Here is a 20,670-nt window from a genome sequence, read left to right on the forward strand (position 1 = left end):
ATACACATAAACATGCACACAAACTTCATACGCACACACACACAGACAGGGAGGGAGGGAGGGAGAGAGGGAGGGAGGGAGGGGGAGAGAGGAGAGAGAGAGAGAGAGAGAGAGAGAGAGAGAGAGAGAGAGAGAGAGAGAGAGAAGAGAGAACATGAGTATGATGAACCAAGTCACTGGGAGGAGCATTAGAAACTACAAAGAGAAGAACTCATGAGGTCATGAGCATAGAAGGCATAGAAGTCAGGGGCTTCGGGAAAAAAGGTCAAAATCAAAAGCATAAATTAGCTGTAATGACAAAACCAAACCAAACAAATAAAATCACAGAGGATCTAAGCAAGTACAAGAAGGAGATCCATGTTAGAAGAGGAAAGAATACTAAGATGGCACCATAATGGTACAGAGTAAAGTGAGCAGGCCTGATCCTCTCAGCAGGAAGGTTGCTGAGGTAGTAATGGCATAGCAGGAAAGGCAGAGTCTCTCGGCCTCTAAGTCAACGTTAGAGACTCAAGGATGGCTTTGGGAATGACCATAGCATACTTCTTTTATATCATTAGTTAGAGACCATGTCTGTATCTTACAAACATTGTGTCATTTTAAAATAACACCCTTTTACTAGGCTCAGGAACATCACAGAAGAGAAGGCGCAAAGAGTGGGAGAACTGAAGACATGCAGCAAAAGTGATGTCTCCTGGAAGTGACAGAACCATTGCGTTCACGGTGAGTTACACAGCAGTTGTCCAAGAGTGGGCCAGAGCACTTCATCATGGGAGATATAAGTGTCCACGAGGCTTCTCACAGGAAGGGTGGAACTTTTTTTAGGGTTGCAGCCCCAGACAAGCAGCCCTTGTCCCACTGAGTAACTCCTCACCCACATCCAGGAAGCTAACTTAGACTGGAGAAAAGAATTAGGAGGGAGACTCCTTGAGAGAAAGTGGCTATAAAGAAGGGAACTGGATGATCAAAATAACTGAAATTCTTTATATGAGTATATAAGCCAGATACATTTTTAAAGATGAAAAATACTATATTAAAATTGGTTTGTTTATTTGTTTGCTGTGCATGTGTGTGTGTGAATATGTGTGTGCTGTAGTATGTGTATAAATCAGAAGATGACTTGGAAGGTCAGTTCTCCCTTCTACTAGGCAGGTTCTAAGCATGAAGCCCAGGCTGGTAGGCTTAGCAGTGAAGTGCCTCTACCCTCTGCTACGTCTAGCTAGCCCCTTGCTTATTTGTTTGTTTAAACAATCTAATGATAATTATTTTTAGCTCTATCTTTTAAAAATATTATATAGTTGCAGATATATTTTGGATCTATTATCTTGATATGTGCCTTTTATTGCTTGTCCCAAATATTTTACCTTCTTTTGTATTATATTTGATAATTCAAAGAGAAAACAAATGTAACAAAAGTATTTTTAAAACCCAAGATTTAAAAATTACATATGTGTAGATATAATTTTATACATATTTGAAGCATGAATATTTACTACATAACAAGAGCTGTGCTAAACTACCCATTATGAGAATGAACCTATTCTTCTCTACCTGCATTTTGGTTGATTCTTGTAGTATATATCTTTGAAACTATTAAACCAGACTATTGGGAAGTTTAGGATGAAAAACCTGTCTAGTGAACTGAACATCTTGTTTGGGGATAATCTTTACCTATAATGGACTTTTTATAAATTTTACTTTGAGATTGTTTACATATAGTAAGTTATATAACTTCCATATGAACAATAAGGTAGATGCATACACACACAGACACACTCACATACACACACACAAGCAAATGGTATGTAGATGAGAGCATATAGTCCCAGGTCTGAGGTAAATTTGTATACTCATGGGAACTAAGAGATGCATGTGAGAATGTTCACAACAGCTGTGTCCAATGACAACAAACTGCAAACCAAGTGTGGATTAACAGCAACATCGTTACCCAAATTGTGATGCAGTCATGTTACAGAACACTGCATAACAAAGAAAATTAACAGAATAATTATGAGATGACTTTAATGAATAATGTTCTAAAAATGAACACACACACACACACACAGCAAAGAGTCCATTTCCTGAAAACTCAAAGGCAGGCAGAACTACCATATATTGTATAGGAGTTACAGACTTTGGTTCTGAAAGAATTGACTGAAAAAGCAAGATGGTAGTTCACTTAAGACAGCTAAGATTTGGATGACACCCGAGGAGACCTAGCAGCTGCACACCTGGTTTTTCTAATTCCTGTGTACAGGTGCCATGAGTGCTTACTTTAAAGAGTGTGTGAAGCCAGGCAAATGCATTTTATGCATTTTCTTGATGTGAGCAATATCCACACTTAAAGGTTCTTTGGAACAAATATGACAAGAAAGGAGTTTGAAATTACTCTGTGAGAAACAAAAGAAAGATATGAGTAGACCAAAAGAAAATTGGGGGAGAAAGGAGACCTCTTTGTTCTGTTTGGGATAAAGGCTCACAAATCAGACCCCAAGGGAAGCTAAGGAGGATCTCCTGTAAGATTATGAAGCAGGCTTCTCTTTCACCTCTTTCAAGAGACCTTTGATCGGGTCACTACTCTTTTATGATTAGAGTACTTCAGTGAAATCAAAGAATGCTTAATGCAAACGAAAACTAAAAGGCAAGTGGGGTAGAACAGAATCCAAGCAAAATCTTCCTACATTTCTTTCTTTTTTTTCCCCATATTTTTTTATTGGGTATTTATTTCAATTACATTTCCAATGCTATCCCAAAAGTCCCCCACACGCTCCCCCACCCACTCCCCTACCCACCCACTCCCACTTCTTGGCCCTGGCGTTCCCCTGTATTGAGCCATGTAAAGTTTGCATGACCAATGGGCCTCTCTTTCCACTGATGGCCAACTAGGCCATCTTCTGATTCATATGCAGCTAGAGACAAGAGCTCCAGGGGGGTTATGTTAGTTCTCTACTGCAAAAGGATAATAATGCTAACTCTCTTGTGATTTAGAAACAAACAAACAAACAAACAAACAAACAAAAATCAGACAGGTTGAGGTGGCAAGTCAAATGGCAAATTGGCTAACTGGGCTTTGAGTTTTCTTTCTTGACTTTGTAAGTATTTATTTCTAAGAATTATATTTCATTCTTTAAAACCAAAAGCAGTAGTATCACATTAAAAAATTAAGAACCAAAATCATTTCATTTCTGTTTTTTTTAGTAGGAAATGGAAAAATCTGGCCATGCTGGACCTCATTATTAGATGACCAAGTTGGCCAGCATAGTGTAGCACTGTCACAGTCAACAAGGATATGATTTATACAGGGCCACCATCGTACCCTCCTTAACAATCTCTTGATCTTTAGTCCCCAGCTTTTGCTACCTAGCTTAGCACTGAAATGAATCTAAATATTGCCTCCCTTCTTACATGATTTCAAATACTTGGTGACTATATCTCTTAATTTCCTACTTCTTTCAGGAAAATTAGTCCCTTAATAATCCCTTTAGAAGTAATAATAGTTTCTGAAAGGCATGCATTTTTTTTACACCATGACTGTGAGTATAAATATAAATGTTACACTTGGACAATGTTACCAATCCTGCCACCTAAGTAGTAGGATTGTTAACAAGAAATGCAGCCATAGGCACTGCTTACCATGTGAGAGATGGCTAATGAAGCCTGCTGCCAGGTGTCCAATAAAATCTTCTCATCTATTTCAAAGTTGGCTTCCAGAACTTCTAAAGGGGGATCAGATCTACCCTTCAGAAATGTTCCCACCTTTGGTTTGACGGTAGTATTTTCTGGAGAATTGGATATTCGAGGAACTAGAGGAATTCTTTAGGGGGGAAAAAACAAGTATAAGGGTTTCATTGAAAAGATTTTATTTTTGTGACTGTGTTCTTTTGCTTTGTTTTGTTGCTTTGAATCACATTTCCAAAATTTCCTAGAAGAATTAATTGAAAGGGATATGATTGGAAAATGCTGTATTCACAATTATATGGTCTATAAAAGCTTGCTAATAATAGGAAGCTTACAGCAAGAAACAATAAGACTTTTTTCAGATTTAGTTCTCAATAATTAAAATAGGAGTATTAGATAACAGTGATTATGAAGAGAGACTATTCTCGTCATATCTCCAGGGCACACACTCCCTGTGAGGGTAAATCACTATGGGTAAAGTAAACCTAATGAAACACATTCAAGATGGCCACTATCACTTGGTATCCTGACATGCAAAAGTGGAACTAATACAAATTGGACTGGAGCTGTTAAACAGAGGTGATGACATTGTAATTGGAGTCATCCTCTGGTGACAAAAATATACAAAGGGCCTTAAGTGTAGAGAAGGAATTGAGAAAAAGAAATAAAAAAGAGTAACTCTAAAGATGACTTGGTTGATGTTTTAAACAAAGAGCAACTATCACCAGCCAGAATAGCGTTTGTTTCTATAGAGTGAGGAAGCAGGAGGCTGGAACAGTGGTTTAGAAAGATGATTGTGAACTCCAGAAAACAACTAGCTTGCTTTTGCTTGGAAGCATCAAATGAGATTTCTTGAACTTAACACACTGATTTTTCACAATGTGTGAAAGTTTGAGTGAGACTTCTCAATATAGGTTCATATAATCAAATGCGTAATCCTCAGTTGGTGAACTGTTTGAGAAGGATTAGGAGTTTGGGACATGGTTGTTGGAGTATTTATGGTTTGGTTGTAGGAGGTGTGCCACTGGAGGTGGGCTTTGAGGTTTCCAAAAACACATGTCAGGCCTAGTTGTTTTATCTGCTTGCTTTCTGCAGATCAGGGTATAAATCAGCTACTTCTTCCAACACCATGCTGGTTTGCTTCCTATGAGGATAGTCATGGAATAATCCTCTAAAACTGTAATGAAGCCCCCAATTTAATGCTTTCCTTGTATGCTTTGGTCATTCATGGTATATTCTCAGAGAAGTAGAATAGTATCTAAAACCTAGTACTTGGAACTTTTATGATCTACAATAACTAACTGTAATGCATTGAAAATACATTCACGTATTGAATTATATTTTAATAACAAATTACTGCTAACTCAAAGCCATTCAAGTTCCAATAAAACCATATACGTGATCATCTCCAGACATTTTACATAGCATAACACTTTGCTGTGTGAAACAGTAGTCATGGCATATCATCTAGAAAAAGATTTTGAATTTATGACCCACTGATGTTCAAGCAGAATCATCTATCTGTATGGCCATGGGCTTTGAATTATTCACTTGGAGGAGCTCAGAGCCTTACTTACTGCTTGTCAAAGAGTCTAAGAGAATGACTGTCCCTCCTCCATAATCTATCAATTGCCAATTGCTCAGCAAAAAAGTAAGGCGATATGAGCTCCTCCCCTACCCATGATTGGGTGTGGACAGGCTTTGTCTTGTTCAGACACAGTACAGGCAAATGCAGCTCCTGTGGGCTTGTGTTTGCAATGGTACATCATGTCCTGATGGTAGCATTTTGTAGCTTCTTTATCTCCTGTCTCTTTCATTCTTTCCTCTCAGTCCTTCTGTAGTATTCCCTGGGACTTGGATGGTGTGGTAGAAATGTCATGTGTGGGGTTGAGTGCTCACGTATTGGAAGTACTTTGAGCATCAGTGAGTCCCTGCCTCACGGGCAGGAGGGAGGGATGACTACTGTGTGAGGGCGCCGAGAGATGGATAGTGATAGTAATCAGAGCATGTGACACTGCCTAAAACCAAATTTAATCAATAAAATAGAAAAGGGATGTGTGAACGAGGACAAACGTGGGCACATAGTAGTTGTAGGTAGTTGTTGATGAGTAAGGGCTTAGAATTCATTTCTTGGGGAAAAAAATCCCTGTAGTACTGGTAGTTCTGTCACTATCTTGAGATATGAAATTAGTAATGGTACTTGAATTTCTGAGCCTCACTTGTTGGAATAATACAAAGACATCATTGAGGTTGTCATCATGACTAATTCTTTATCAACAAATACAACTGTTACTATGAAAATATTATATTGCTACCATTATTGGTATTTTAGGGTTGTTGGGTGGAATGAGGTAGAAAACATATGTACAACTGCTTAACACTTTCCCTGTTCCTTTCTACATATTATGGAGTGTGATTGCTTAGGTGGTGGGCTGGTTGGTGTCCTGACTGACTGACTATCTCAGAAGTTTTGTCAAAGCAGTGATTTGAGGTTAAGATCAGAAAAAAAGTTGCTCTGAATAAAAAAAGAAAGAAAAAGGAAAAAAGAAAAAAGAACTGCCTGTTCTTCTATGGGCTTATTGTACAAGCCAGCATTAATAGCTTCCCCATTATGCCTGGTTTGCTTTTATGTACTAAGAACAGAATGCACTGCCACTCCAGACACTGAACTCAGTCTCTTTGGGTGATTCTAATGGTTCCTACTGCCACTGGTCTTCATTATTGGTTTTGATTTCAAAGGTTTTTTTTTTTTTTTTTTTTTTTTTTTTTTTTTTTTTTTTTTTTTTTGCATCTTGCCCAATGCTATTAACTTGGGACAGGAAGAGGGTGCACACTCACCTTTTGTGTATACAGATTATATATGTGTCTGACAGAAATATGATAATATTAGATGGAAGGATATAAGCATGGACAAATGGACTTTAGGTCATTGCATAACCTAATGCAGTAATGACTTCTTAAGTTATTTTTGGAACAAGTGAGGGAAAAACAAAAAATGGAGAACACGTAATACTCACAATTAAAATATTGTATATATGTAAGAGTGGGTGGGCCATTGTATATTATCCAATAACAAAAGAAGCCATCCTTTGTTGAGAGTTTGGGGACTAGATTTTTAAGTGTTCCAATTTCCAGACATGGTCCCAGATACCTTGTTGATTCTATTTTCTGTGATTCTCACATGGAACCCACTTTTACTACAATGGAAATTGAGGCTTACATTGAGTTGCAGTGGCTTGACAGACAAGCAAGTTCTTATCCTACTTATAGAGCTAGTAAGAGTTAGTCAGTGACAGATTCAGTATCTAAACTAGACCTATCTGGTTTCAAAATAAATTCATCATGCTATATTGTGTTTATACAACTCTTACACTTATGCTGATTGAGCAAGGTTCTAGGCAAAGGTCCTTTCATTAAATATAAAATACATAGCTCATATCCTTGGAGATTCAAACATAGCATTCAGTGTCTACATATTGCTTTAGAAATCGAACTTCTGCTAGTACCTTCATCTTGATACTGGACCTTTTCTCTTTTCTCGTGCCGTGCTGACTAATCACCAGGAAATACTATTTTAATTTTTATTATTTTAAAATTTACTTCCAAATAACACATTTACTCCTAAATGATTTTGAATTTTGTTTTCAAGTGTTCTGTCTTAAGTCACATAAGTAAAGTTAAACCAGATCTTAGTGTTTAATCGCTGGAAAACACACCATGGGGATCACAACCGCTTCCCTTGCCCACCCTTTGTGATGCCATCTTCTCTATCTTCTCCAATCTCTCAGAATCTGAGTTATTGTCCTCCCTCCTCTAACCTCAGATGACTTATATGGCTAAAAATGTAATTGGTCTTTATCCTACAAAAAGTTCCCCTTTCTGTTGGCACCAATTTGGTATCTTTCAGTTTCCTGAGTCATGATCATATACTGCTGAGCTTTTACAATTTCTCAGTTTCCTTGCCTGAAAAGAAGAATGGCAATCCTATCTATTTCTGTTTACACAATTCTCCTCTCTCTCTCTCTCTCTCTCTCTCTCTCTCTCTTTCATTCTCTTTTCCTCTCTCCTTCCCTCCCTCCCTCCCTCCTTCCCTCCCCCACATACACACACACACACACACACACACACACACAAATAAACAATCAGGTTCTCTTATTTACATTCCTAATCCCTTACTAGAGATTTTTGGAACTAACTGTATTTCTCAATACAAAACTGATACCCAGAGGGGAATTTTGTGGAAAATGACATAAAACAAACTATACCTTTATAACTAAAGAGTAAATATTAACTACTAACAAGATAAACAATCATATTACCTCAAGTTAATGTCACAGCAAAGTCTTTAGAAAAAGTTCAGTGTTTTAGAATATTTGGGAATTCTCACTATCAGCAGCATGATTTACAATTTAAAATCTCTGTGCTCTATGTTCAAAACAATTCTACTGTAACAAATATAGTGATCTGCATTACCTGAGCTGGCTTTCTGAAATTTCTTTACCATCAAGCTGAACCAATGGGACCCGAGTAAATTTCTTACTGTCTTCCAGAGGGATTTTGGATTCCATTGCTCTGTAATAATCTTGAAGGAGTCTTTTGGTATCTTGAAAACGGTTCACTTCTGCCTTTAATACAGAAAGTGAATATCAATACCCAAAGAACAGACTAATCTGCATGTATTTCCATAATATGTACATGTTGGTTGAAAGGAATTTTCTAGAAAGAGCCATGATTATTTCTTTGTCCATAAAGATTTCATAATTATTAAAGAAAGCAAACAACTTTGCACTTGGTATGTTTACTGAGTGAGATTTCACTTAACCAGGGTTATACATTTTAATTGGTTTTATAGATGCTTCAGTTAACTAACTTCTTTGTCCTAGCAATAATTCAATCATCACGGGGCCCCACACATACAAGACCAAAATAAAAACAACACTAGTTCTAGTCCTCTGGTACAATACAAACTGTTTGTGGAAACATGACAACCAAACCAACCGTACAAAGTGAAACAGTGATTCTCTCAATACAGTTTCTCTTCTTGCTTAATGTGAACAAGATAGACATAACTCCTCCTCTCCTCTGTGGGAGACGCTAGAAGAGACCTTGAAGGAAGTAGAGCAGTGCAGAGGAATGGGTTGTAAAATGATCAGCAGTAATACATGTGTGCTTGTTGTCTTCCAGTCAGTGACGGTTTGCCCTTGTACCACACAGGGGCTGCGCATGGGCTGGGCATGTGTTCTGTGAGTCCCTGCACAGTCCTAATGCTACAAAGGTAGTTCCTCCACTTCCAACCCATTATTTCTCTACTATAGATAGTTCCTTGATTGAAGAAAGAAGGATTATGCAGCATTTTCCAGAGACAATTATGTAATTACCATGTTTTCTAGTGTAGCTTGCATGGAACCCATTTGGGGAGGTAATTATCTAGTTGTTTGTGAGCTAATGTAGGTGACTGAAGATTTTCTGAGGGATCGTTACCTTTAGTCCCTGACAAACACTACAGCTTCTGATTTTGAGCATTCTGGACAAAATACAAGCTGCCCCAGTGATCTACTACTTGATGGATCGTCCCATCACCATGTTCTTTCTTCATGTGATGAACTGAAAGTTATTCTCCAGCATATCCACTCTTGGCTTTGATGAAGTTTATTGCGTAGTACCAAACAAAGCTATATGTGTCATACCCGTGAAGCTGAACTATTAGGACAATATTGTTGAGACGTAGTGTTTCAGAAGGACTATTGACTCTGTGGTCACACCCAGTTTCTTCTTTCACTTACTAGATGAAAGTATTGAGCAAATAGTGCCATCCCAGTTTACCTCAGTTTCCTTATCTATGAAATGAGGATGACGACAGAACCTTTAGCATGAGGCTGTTGTCATCGTTTACTGTGCTCTGGAAATTTCTGAGAGTAGTGGTTGGCATGTACTCTGATGTTTGAGTTTACTTTGTCTTCTGTGGGCATTGCTTCAGGATCTTAGGATAAAAAAACCCAAATCTATATATTAATGAGTGGATACATCCATATCATTCCACAAGAATGGTTTATGTCTCTGACTCATGAAAGTGACTCTTCAGTGTGCTGTGCCTTCATCACTGGATCTCAGCTGCTTCTTCCATAAGCATTTGTTAAGACTGGTTTGCGATATTTTCTTGCTATGCATTCAAACTGATACCCTGAGCTCTTGTCTGATGAGTTTAGGCCAGTAGAGCACTTGACTTAGTAATGTGTAAACTATGTATTATGGAGCTAAGCATACTCCTTAATAGGCTTAATAATGTTCTTAATGATGTCTCAGTATTGTCCTTTGGTTGAAACTCTTTTTAATCAATCTTATCTTTACAATCCATATAACACGACTACATAGTTTTCCTTCTTCTGATATCCCGATTCCTTTAAACCTCCCATGTGGCTATAATATAGTTCTTCACCAACAGGGAGTACACTTCAAGTCATTTATTTATTACAGGAGTAATACTTTTGTTTCTGTGCATTCACACCTATTTGAGAAAGTCTGAATTAGACACACCAAGAGTTAATAATATAATATTGATAACAACATACTATAGTGATACTAATATGAATGTAGATTCTTTGAAAGAATCAGTTGTACTATATTTCAATTTTTTGAATGGGTATAAGGTGAGTGCAATGTCTGTGTCACAAAAGAACACGAACTGAGTTGTTCAGGCATCATGACACACCATTAGACACTGAAGGCCACTTGGACAGAAACTCTTCAGAACAAAAGTATATGATCTGGTAACCTGGATAGCTACTGAGCAGATAATGGACATGGAGAATATACAGTGTTGGCGCAATGAGAAAGGGAAGCATCCTAAGGTGCTTCCTAAGCATCCCCAGTGAGGTCAAACAATATATTGGTGCAAAACGGGACAGTCAAAGATTTACCTCATCATGTCTGACCCAAAACATAGCTTTGTCCTAAAGAATATGAGAGACAGGTTACTCCAAGTCAAGTATGAGTAGACTGTGAGGGACCATGGATTTAAGTTGCTCTAAACTGCATGTTTCATTGTGGAAGAAGCTTAAAAAATCTAAGACAGTAAAAAAATGAATTAATGCATCTGTCAAATAAATTGATGGGCATATTAGTAGCTGTGTTATAGTTTAACAAAGAACAAAACAAGAACAAAAAGTACAGGCAAACACCACACACACACACACACACACACACACACCTGTAGTTTAAAGATGGAAACTGAAACTATGGAAAAAAAATACTAAGGTAGGAGCTACTATAATTCCTGAGGGTTTTCTGTTTTTTTAGGTTTCTGTTGACTTTTTAGACCTGCCCTTGGAGCAGGGACTGTCTCATTTGAGGATGAAACTTCTAGAATTGAAGGGTCATCTGTTTAGAAAAGATTTGCTGAAAACCTACGATGTCTAAGTCATATCACCAGAGATACTTTATCATTTTCTAAAGTATCTTCTAAGTTCATCAGTTATGATGAGAAATGGTTCCCCTTCCATTTCCTCTATGAACCTCTATGTCTGTTAACAAAAATTAAGTAAGTATAGCTTGGCCATGATAGCTTTGATAGTCTCCTAAACATCAATAATTTTAGACAAATTTGGCCATGACTCTTAACCCCTAGCCTCCCTCAGGACATAAGGCAATTGATCCATTGTAAAAATTTTGTGTGTGTGTGTTTGAAATGCACATTTTAAGACAAGCCCTTTTCTTTTTATCAGTTTTTTAATGCAGGAATGCCTTCCTCAAGATCCACAAAACCATCATTTCAAAGTATAGTTATTTCTCAAGGCAGATAGCATTTTAAGGCTCCTATATAAGGGAAGGAAACTAACTTCGTATCTACACAGGCACATAGCAGGTGCACAAAATCATACTCTGACACATATATACATGAAATTCAAAGTTAAAAAACTACAAAGCAAACACAATTGACCCCACGCCTCCATCCTGTATCAATCCTTGAGCTCTCAAATTCTGTGTCTATAGTCATTTTGTCTTGTGACATCTAACAGCTAAAGGCTGATATGTTTTTCTCCCCTGATCACAGCAATGGTACCCATGGTTGTAATGTAGCCCAGAAATTATGGTAGGGCAGATTTCCCTGGCTATTGTGGCCACCTTTAAGTATTTGAGAATCTGATCAGGTAAATACCCCCATTTCAGACAGCGTCTCTGCAATCTCACAGAAACTTCATAGGGATGCAGAGATGTCCAGTAGCTGCTTGAGATGCAATGTCTGTGTGATTGCTTGGCTGGGATAAAACAAACAAACAAACAAACAAAACAATTTTTGTTAGCTAATTTTACTTGGCAAGGCAGAATGCATACCACGCAGAGAATGCATACCACACAAAATAGGCGAAATGAGCAAAAAATGATTTATGCTCAGACCCCTAACATTCCAGATGGACTTGTTCCCTGAGAAATAAGGTTGTAAAGAGGGCCTATGTCACCATGTCCGGCTGTCCCTACCTGCATCAGGGAAAAGAAATGGTTCATTGTGATTCCGATAGAGTCCTGCAGCCAGCTCTCATTAATGATATCAAGCCTCTCCTGTTCCGCCTCTTCCTTCCTCGCTTCGCAGATGTCCCATAGGCGGTCTCGCAGATCCTGAGTGGGAAGAGAAACAGAGCAGCTGTGTTTGAGAATCGTGCCTTGTACAACTTCTGTGCCATGGACCCGAGAGCCGTTGTTTCTGGAGATGTCTCTTTCGAAGACACACCTAACAAGTTTGTGCGTTAGACTCATTTATTTGGAGGATGATCCTCTTGTTCTCTCTGATCAGATGCCCACAGGTCTCACAAATCCACTTCTATCCCATTTCCCATGGAAAGCTCTACTTGTGCGTTAGTTTCTTTGTTAAAGTGGTATCACTTTATGTGAATTTAAAAACAAAACAAAACAAAAGCAAATATTGTTGGTGGGGAAAAATACACTTTTACATTCGAACCAAGACCATGAATTTGTTGCTTATCACAAATACAGCATCCTTTGACAAAAAGTCGTTTGTAAAGGGGATGATCAACAACAGCTAAGCAGCATACCAGGCTGTGGCCAGTAAGGAAGAATGTGAATAGGATAATGTATAACATCATATTTACACATAGCAATAGGCCTATAGTATGGGCATTTGGGAATATTTCATTTGTTTTATAATTTATATATATGTATACCAAAATTATAGTGGTTCTGAGTATTGAGTTCTTCTTAAGTGTATTGTTGACATATCTGATCACCCAGTAAATGCCAGTAAGCATCATTAATTATCTCACTCCTTATCTTTATTTTTATTAAGAGGATACTGGGTCATAGAAAAGGTGTTTTCCTCACGTGAGTAGATGGTAAAGCTAGGATGTGAATCTTTGGGCTCGAGTAATGTGTAGCACTAAGTTATGCTCCAGAAGTGATATTAGATAAGAGTAGAATTTAAGACATCAAGTACTTTAGGGGCTGATGTGGCTACACTGTTTCTAGGAATAGACAGCCCTGCAGGTACACTTTGTCATTCTGTCTTCATGCATTGGGTAATGCTTCCTTGGAGAAGCAGTTTGCTGATGACTTTAGGTGCTTGTACATAGATTCCTATGCTGACACCTAACACATTAACCCATTGGCTATATTTCTATGCCTATAAAATGGGATTGTTCCTGGCAAGTACCTAGGATCACTGCTGTGTGGATAAAATAGGAGAGTGGCAGCAACTGCTGAATGCTGGGTATTTAGAAATGGTGGTTGCCACACTATATAGTCAGTGTGCCAAAATCTGTTGCATTGAAAGAGGATAGAGGTGTCTGAGCTACAGTAGCTTCAATGTTTCATTTTCAAAGATCACCTATGCACAAAACACAAAAATATAAAAGGGTAGAGCTGAGTTTTCAACTAACATTCCCTATATCACTTTTAAAAAATGGATGTGAAGCCTGGTGTGGTGATAAGTCTTTCTTTATGCCCAGCAATCGGGAGGCAGAGGCAGGTGGAACTGAGTTTACAGAGTTCCAGGATAGCCAGGGCTGCACAGAGAAACCCTGTCTCAAAAATAAACAAATGGATGTACTTATCCCAAACCTAACTTTAACCATTCATAGGCATGAAAAGAAGGCACTTTTTGTTTAGACTTCATAATTTTCTGTACTGTGTGATCCTGCTGAAAATCCACTGTTTAAAAGTCTTACAGTATTTTTGATGAGGCTTATTATGTCCAAACATATTGAACCTTTCTCAAGGAGAAACCACACTTCCTTGGAGGAGCAATTTGACGAGGAGTTCCATGTATATATTCTAATAACAAAAGCTTACTCAGAAGAATGTGTGTTGGCTTCTTCCCACTTTGCTCTTCCTGTCAGCAATGTCTTTGTCTATATACAGGTTGATATTTTAATTTTAATATTTAAATTGCTTATTTGCTAATTAATCAAGGTTTGCTTTTTATTCTCATTAATTCTGTTCTCCTTTTCTCAAATTTAACTTCTATCTTCTTTTTGAAATTATATTGATTTATATTCTTTCATGTATACAGAAAAACAACCAAACAAAGTAAATAAATTCACTAAGTACAAACATGTGTATCTATGTAATCTAATGCTGACATCATTCAGGATCACCTTAAAATATCTGCCTACCTTTCTCTAAACACTAAAATGAGATTTCTATCATGGTTTTATATTTTAAATATTAAAAGTAAATTGTGAAGTTGTAAAAAATGGTAAAAATAATGGTGAAGTTATATTTAATACTAGACTGAAGTCTTTTTAAATTGGCCATTACTGACAATATAGTAAAAATTTCTAAATTAATTATGTGAACATTAAAAACTTTCTGCATAAAACTCATTCAATGCCAACATCAAACTTGGAATATATTTATAATATATTATGAATGAATGGTTTTTATTCATAATATATGACTATAAATAAAACGTTAAAATAATTGAGTAAAAGATTGTGTTTGTCTAAGACCTTTGAGACATTGAAAACTTACAAAGATTTATTTTCAATTTAACTTAAAAATTAATAATAGAGAGATCAATTTTACTTTAAACAACAGGTTTAGGAATGAATCTCATATTAGTTATATAGTATAATTTAATTTTTGGTAACTTAATGGGTAAAAATTAAATGTTTTCTTAAAATTATCCCAAGAAAACTGTTAATTAATAATGTTAATCATTATTAATGATGTCAATATGTATATAGCTGGTTGAAATGTTATTATATAATTTTATATTAAATTGACACAAATTTTATATTAAAATTGGCCTATAAAAATTTGTTAGTGAAATATGATTAATAATTGAAACCTCTTCAACAAATTATAATAATGTTAACTAGCCATACCACTTAGTCATAAAATTGTTGCTGTAGATGAATATTTATTCACAAAAAAGCCATTTTGTATTGATGAATAAAAGTGTTGAAAGCTATATATGTGCTGTGTACCATTTTTTGAAAATATTTAGGAATGGTTAAAGTGTATTTGCGTATACCTAGGGAATAACCATAGCAAATATTAAAAGGAATTATGGACTTGGTCATTTTAAGTCTAATTTATACTCATGATTTAATTTATCTACAATAAACATGTGGTGTATTTGGATTTTAAAAAGGCATTAATAATATATCCAGACTACTAAATTTCCCCATTTTCTACCAACAACTATCTATAAGAAAGAGACTTTAAGGCTGGTTCTATGAGAGGTGGGAAAGAGACAAAAGGCAGTTGTAGAATTTACTCGGATACATTATGTTGGGAAATGCTTAAGGACAAGTAATAGGTGAACACTGCTTAGGTGAAAGCTTCTGGCACCACCCTGTCATCCAGGCCACCAGGCTGCCTTGCTGTTTTTTTGAGAGATGGCAACTGGTTTCCCAACTGGCCTTCTTGACCTTTACTTCACTACAGGAGCATTTAAAACCATATATCTACGTTTCCTGTCTTTCCTATAAAGTGACCTAAGACCTTAGGTCATATGGTTCCCTAAAATCTCTCTGTCCTCATCAGTAACCTCTCACCTATATTCACTTTGCTTTCCAGTCCTTGAGATTCTCCCTGCACATCAAGACTTGTGATCTCTATGCCTTTGTTCTCCCTTATGATTGATTAACCTTCCTCTGTGCATGCATGGAGTTCACTCCAGCATTCTGGCTCTCAGTCCATTCAAATATCTTCTAAGTAGGATTTCCACAACAAGCAAATTAGTTACAGAGATGCTTCAACCTCTTGCCTCTTTTCGTAATGCCATCATAGACTTAAAAGACAAACAAACATAATAACGCCAGGGCCAAAAAGTGGGAATGGGTGGGTAGGGGAGTGCGGGGGGGGGAGGGTATGGGGGACTTTTGGGATAGCATTGGAAATGTAATTGAGGAATATATGTAATAAAAAAATTTTTTTTTAAAAAAAGTATTCTTTGGAAGAGTTTGTGGTTAGTATCGTTTCTTTGAATGTTGGATGAAATTCACCTGTGAGGGCATCTTGTCCTAGAATTTAATAAATGGTCTGGTGTTGTTTTACAAATAAAAAAAAAACACACACACTCACATTACATTTCCTGGGTTTTGATTATTCTGTCTAGATAGAGAATCCACAATAGAAGTGAGGATACACAGTCCAGCTTAGTAAACTAATTCGTTTATCGTGGTCACTTAAAGGGGTATGGGGGTTACTTACAGAAGTGAAAATGACTCACAGCTGATCAAGCATGGGTCCTGACTCAAAACACCTGAAAGCCTGGAGCTCACTGCATAACTTGCAAGTAGCTTGATGGATTAAAGAATGTCTCTTCCAGGTGGTTCAAGCACTCTCTGCCTCTTCTAGGCAATTTGGCTTCTCGGAACCTCTTCTCAGAAGCATGGCTAATCTAACTGTCCCATGTTGGGAGTGCCTTTCAATAGTCTTTAGTGCTTATATAAGCTTGGGGATCCAGAGGTCCAATGTATCTGGTCAGTTTTTGGAACTTCTTTTAACCAATATTAATTGTTCTTTGAGAATTTCATACAACATACTTTAATCATATTTACCTCAACTCCTCTCATAAGTCCTTCAGGATTAACCCCCTCACTGCCCTAACTCCCACAACTTCAACTATTCTTTTATTAATTTCAATATGTGTTGTCTAAATGCTTCTGAGTGTGGCTCAGCCCTGGAACATGTTCAAAGTACCAGGAATCGCAGTCCTAAAGAAAAGAGGTTTTCTCTCATCCCAAAGTCATCAACTGTCCCTACAAATTTCCTTGTGATAGGAGCTCTTGAGCCCTAATTCTATGCTAGAATTTTGATTGGCTTGATCATGCAGAGGTCTTGTAGAGTCTACTACAACTGCTGTGAGATTCTGCATGCAGAAGTAGTCATGCCCAGAAAGCACTATTTTTTTCTTGTCCTTCTCAACCTCTTTTTTTTTTTTTTACAGTTTTTCTACAATTTCTTCTGAAATAGAACCCAAGCTATTGGATAATGCTGGGATATAGATGTTCTGCTGATTGTTGAGGACCACAAAGTCCTCATCTGTGCTTGGACCATTTATGGGTTTCCTTTCTAGACAATATTTACTATACAAAGAAATTGACCTGATCTGAGAACACAACAGATAGGTAGAGAGACATGAATTTAGAGAGTGCTTTGATACTATGCCCATTAAGTAACATGATAGTAGTAGGTTTGGTCTTGTCACTTCTGGTTCCCTAACTATGATGTTTTTGTCTAGATTTGTAGTACCAAGCATGCATTCTCTACTGCAGAGTGGGCTTTAACTCTAATCAGAAAGTATCTGGTTACCTATTTGTCTCACTGTTATTATATCCATGTACATTTCTTTCCATACCAAGCACTAATGTAGCTCACATAGTTGACAGCTGGATAAAATTTTTGATGACATTTTTTCCTCCAGTAGTTCCTCCAAAGGGTCTTTTAGTATGATGAAGGATAGCTTGAAGGGAGGAAGCTTCCTAGTCAATACTGACTTGTTTTCTCTAGGTCCTATGACCAGGATAGGTGATGTTTTCAGCAATAGGTTCTTTTTTTTAATTTTTAATATTTTTATTACATATTTTCCTCAGTTACATTTCTAATTCCAGTTCTGCACAAACTATTCCACAAAATAGAAGTAGAAGGAACTCTACCTAACTCATTCTATGAAGCCACAATTACTCTGATACCTAAACCACAAAAAGATCCAACAAAGATAGAGAACTTCAGACCAATTTCCCTTATGAATATAGATGCAAAAATCCTCAATAAAANTCTCGCTAACCGAATCCAAGAACACATTAAAGCAATCATCCATCCTGACCAAGTAGGTTTCATCCCAGGGATGCAGGGATGGTTCAATATACGGAAATCCATCAATGTAATCCAGTATATAAACAAACTCAAAGACAAAAACCACATTGTCATCTCGTTAGATGCGGAAAAAGCATTTGACAAGATCCAACACCCATTCATGATAAAAGCCTTGGAAAGATCAGAAATTCAAGGCCCATACCTAAACATGATAAAAGCAATCTACAGCAAACCAGTAGCCAACATCAAAGTAAATGGTGAGAAGCTTGAAGCAATCCCTCTAAAATCAGNGACTAGACAAGGCTGTCCACTTTCTCCATACCTATTCAACATTGTACTTGAAGTCCTAGCCAGAGCAATTCGACAACAAAAGGAGATCAAAGGGATACAAATTGGAAAAGATGAAGTCAAAATATCACTTTTTGCAGATGATATGATAGTATATATAAGCAATAGGTTCTTATTGACAAATACTGGTGTGTATCTAAGAGCAGTAGCAATAGATTGTGTTGTTTGGAGGGGGTATCTCTAAGACACATTTGTTTGAGGAACTTCTTGAATCTCCTGGGTTGTTTACTTCCTGCATTAAATCAGCCTCCTTCTAGAATTACTGAGTCCTAAGGAGCTTACTTTCTCTATCAGATGGAATATTTCCCCTCCCTTTATAACATCTTGGTTAGGTTTGTTTGTTTGTTTGTTTGTTTGAGGTAAAATATCACTATATAGCCTTAGATGATCACTGTGTAGACTGGGCTGACTTCAAATGTTCATAGGTCTATCTACCTGTGCCTCCCGAGTCCTGGGATTGATTGCACGGGTCACCACACCCAGCCCTGAATACAAATCAGCTGCCTCCAAGATCAACTGTGTCAACTCAGAGGAAGTGTCTATAAAAGATAATCACTATACTAATTTGTGTAACAAATACATTGCCAAGCTCTATCCCAGTGTCCAGTATGTGTTGCGAAAATATTAAGCACTTAATTTGTCCACAGAACTAAGATTTAACAGGTGAACACAAAGTCTGTGACTCCAAAATATTTTCATGCTGGTAGCCAAGAGACAGAATAGATATTTGGTTACATTTCCCTAGAAATAGTGCCCCACAACAAGATCATAACATTTGACTCTCATTATCTAACACATAAAATAGCTTCAAAGTATCCTTCTAACACACAAGGGGGTGTGTTATCAATTTACACAGGGGAGATGAAGTCTGTAAAACTAAATAAGGCTTCTTGTGTACCAGAAGCCCTTACTTAAAACATGTATGTAATAAACTTGATTCATAAACTCGCAAAATCTACCCGACTTCCAACTTCTAAGAATGCATTTGATGGAGATAGGAAAATATGGAGGCTATGTCACTAGACCTCAAAATAAATGGTCGATAGAGACAAGTGTGGGTTGTTCTCATTTTTCTTATTGCTATTAGGCTATATAAGTAGATTCAGGAGGGGGATATAATTACTAGGTATGTCCACAGCTAGGCAGACCAACTGTCATGAAGAGAGTATACAAGGCAAACATCAAGAATTCTCCTGCATGCCTGGTGTCAGCCCTTCTAAGAAGCGTGCCGCAACCCAAAATGCAGAGCATATACTGAAGTTACTAATTTGTGAAGTTACCTATAGCTAGCCCATAGTTCCAGTCATTGTATTTCTAATCTATGCTTCCATCCCTGAAGACAGAAAGGAGATGAAGGGCACAGATAGAGAAATGAAGCCCTGGTGAGCCTGTCCCAGAAGGTCATATCAGTCCTCACATTTACTCTTTGGTGTAGCTCAGCCTTTGTCTCCTCATCTTCCCACAGGTCTTCAGGAACTGAGTTGAAATCAGCCTGCCACTGAGATACAAAATCTTGCTTGTGATCCGGACGCCGGAGAAACTCCTGGAAACTTGTCCTGTAAGTAAGGGAGAGAAGAAGATGCATCTTTGCTCTACCTAAACATGACCAAATACCACCTTTGGGGATTTTACTTACCTAGTCTCATATAAATAAGAGAGCACATTGTGCTGTCTCTCTCTGAGATGTCGGAGTACTGTTTTGATGTGGCTTATGTAGGATTTCTCTATCAGTTCCCAGTAAGGTACCAAAAATGAAGGGAGTTCCTGTTAAATAGTAAATCGCAGAGATCAGTGTTTGAAAATGAAAATTCTTGTGAGTAGCTGAGTCAAAAGAACACAAGTTATCAAGATCATGTCCCAACTGCCACTACCTGGAGCACAGCTTATAGGACGTCTTAGTCCTCATCTGTCTCTAGAAGATAATTCTTGTTCCAAATAATCAATATGTTTCAGAACAGACATTATTCTTCCAGAAATCCTTCCCTGGCTCAGCCAGTTTGCAAGGTTACCCTTAGATCTTCTGAAGTTTTGTCTTAGCATCCTGTACTGCAGTTGTTATGATATGGGTAACACTAATTCTGTTTGTACTTTATTTTATAATAACAGCCCTGTTTAGTCAGGGGTTATAGATGTATTGATCAGTACTTTGATTAAGAAAACGTGATCGGTTTTTCCCTATAGTCACATGAGGTCTGGGACCCAGATGTCCCTCAACAGAGGAATGGATACAGAAAACATGGTACATTTACACAATGGAGTACTAGTCAGCTAGTAAAAAGAATGAATTTATGAAATTCCTAGGCAAATGGATGGACCTGGAGGGCATCATCCTGAGTGAGGTAACACAATCACAAAAGAACTCTCATGATA

General features: G+C 37.4%; 1 protein-coding gene across 1 annotated transcript in view; it reads right to left on the reverse strand.

The window, feature by feature from the left end:
- Positions 1 to 20,670, reverse strand: part of Spef2 (sperm flagellar 2) — a 163,231-nt gene that overhangs the window by 45,439 nt on the left and 97,122 nt on the right. Inside the window, exons 22-26 of the mRNA XM_021183947.2 lie at positions 19,937 to 20,064; positions 19,718 to 19,856; positions 12,151 to 12,288; positions 8,149 to 8,300; positions 3,631 to 3,811 (exon numbers count right to left, since the gene is read on the reverse strand). Of these exons, the coding sequence (XP_021039606.1) occupies positions 3,631 to 3,811; positions 8,149 to 8,300; positions 12,151 to 12,288; positions 19,718 to 19,856; positions 19,937 to 20,064 (738 nt within the window). The remainder of the gene's footprint in view (positions 1 to 3,630; positions 3,812 to 8,148; positions 8,301 to 12,150; positions 12,289 to 19,717; positions 19,857 to 19,936; positions 20,065 to 20,670) is intronic.

This window comes from Mus caroli, chromosome 15 (assembly GCF_900094665.2).
Source record: "Mus caroli chromosome 15, CAROLI_EIJ_v1.1, whole genome shotgun sequence".
Lineage (NCBI taxonomy): Eukaryota > Metazoa > Chordata > Mammalia > Rodentia > Muridae > Mus > Mus caroli.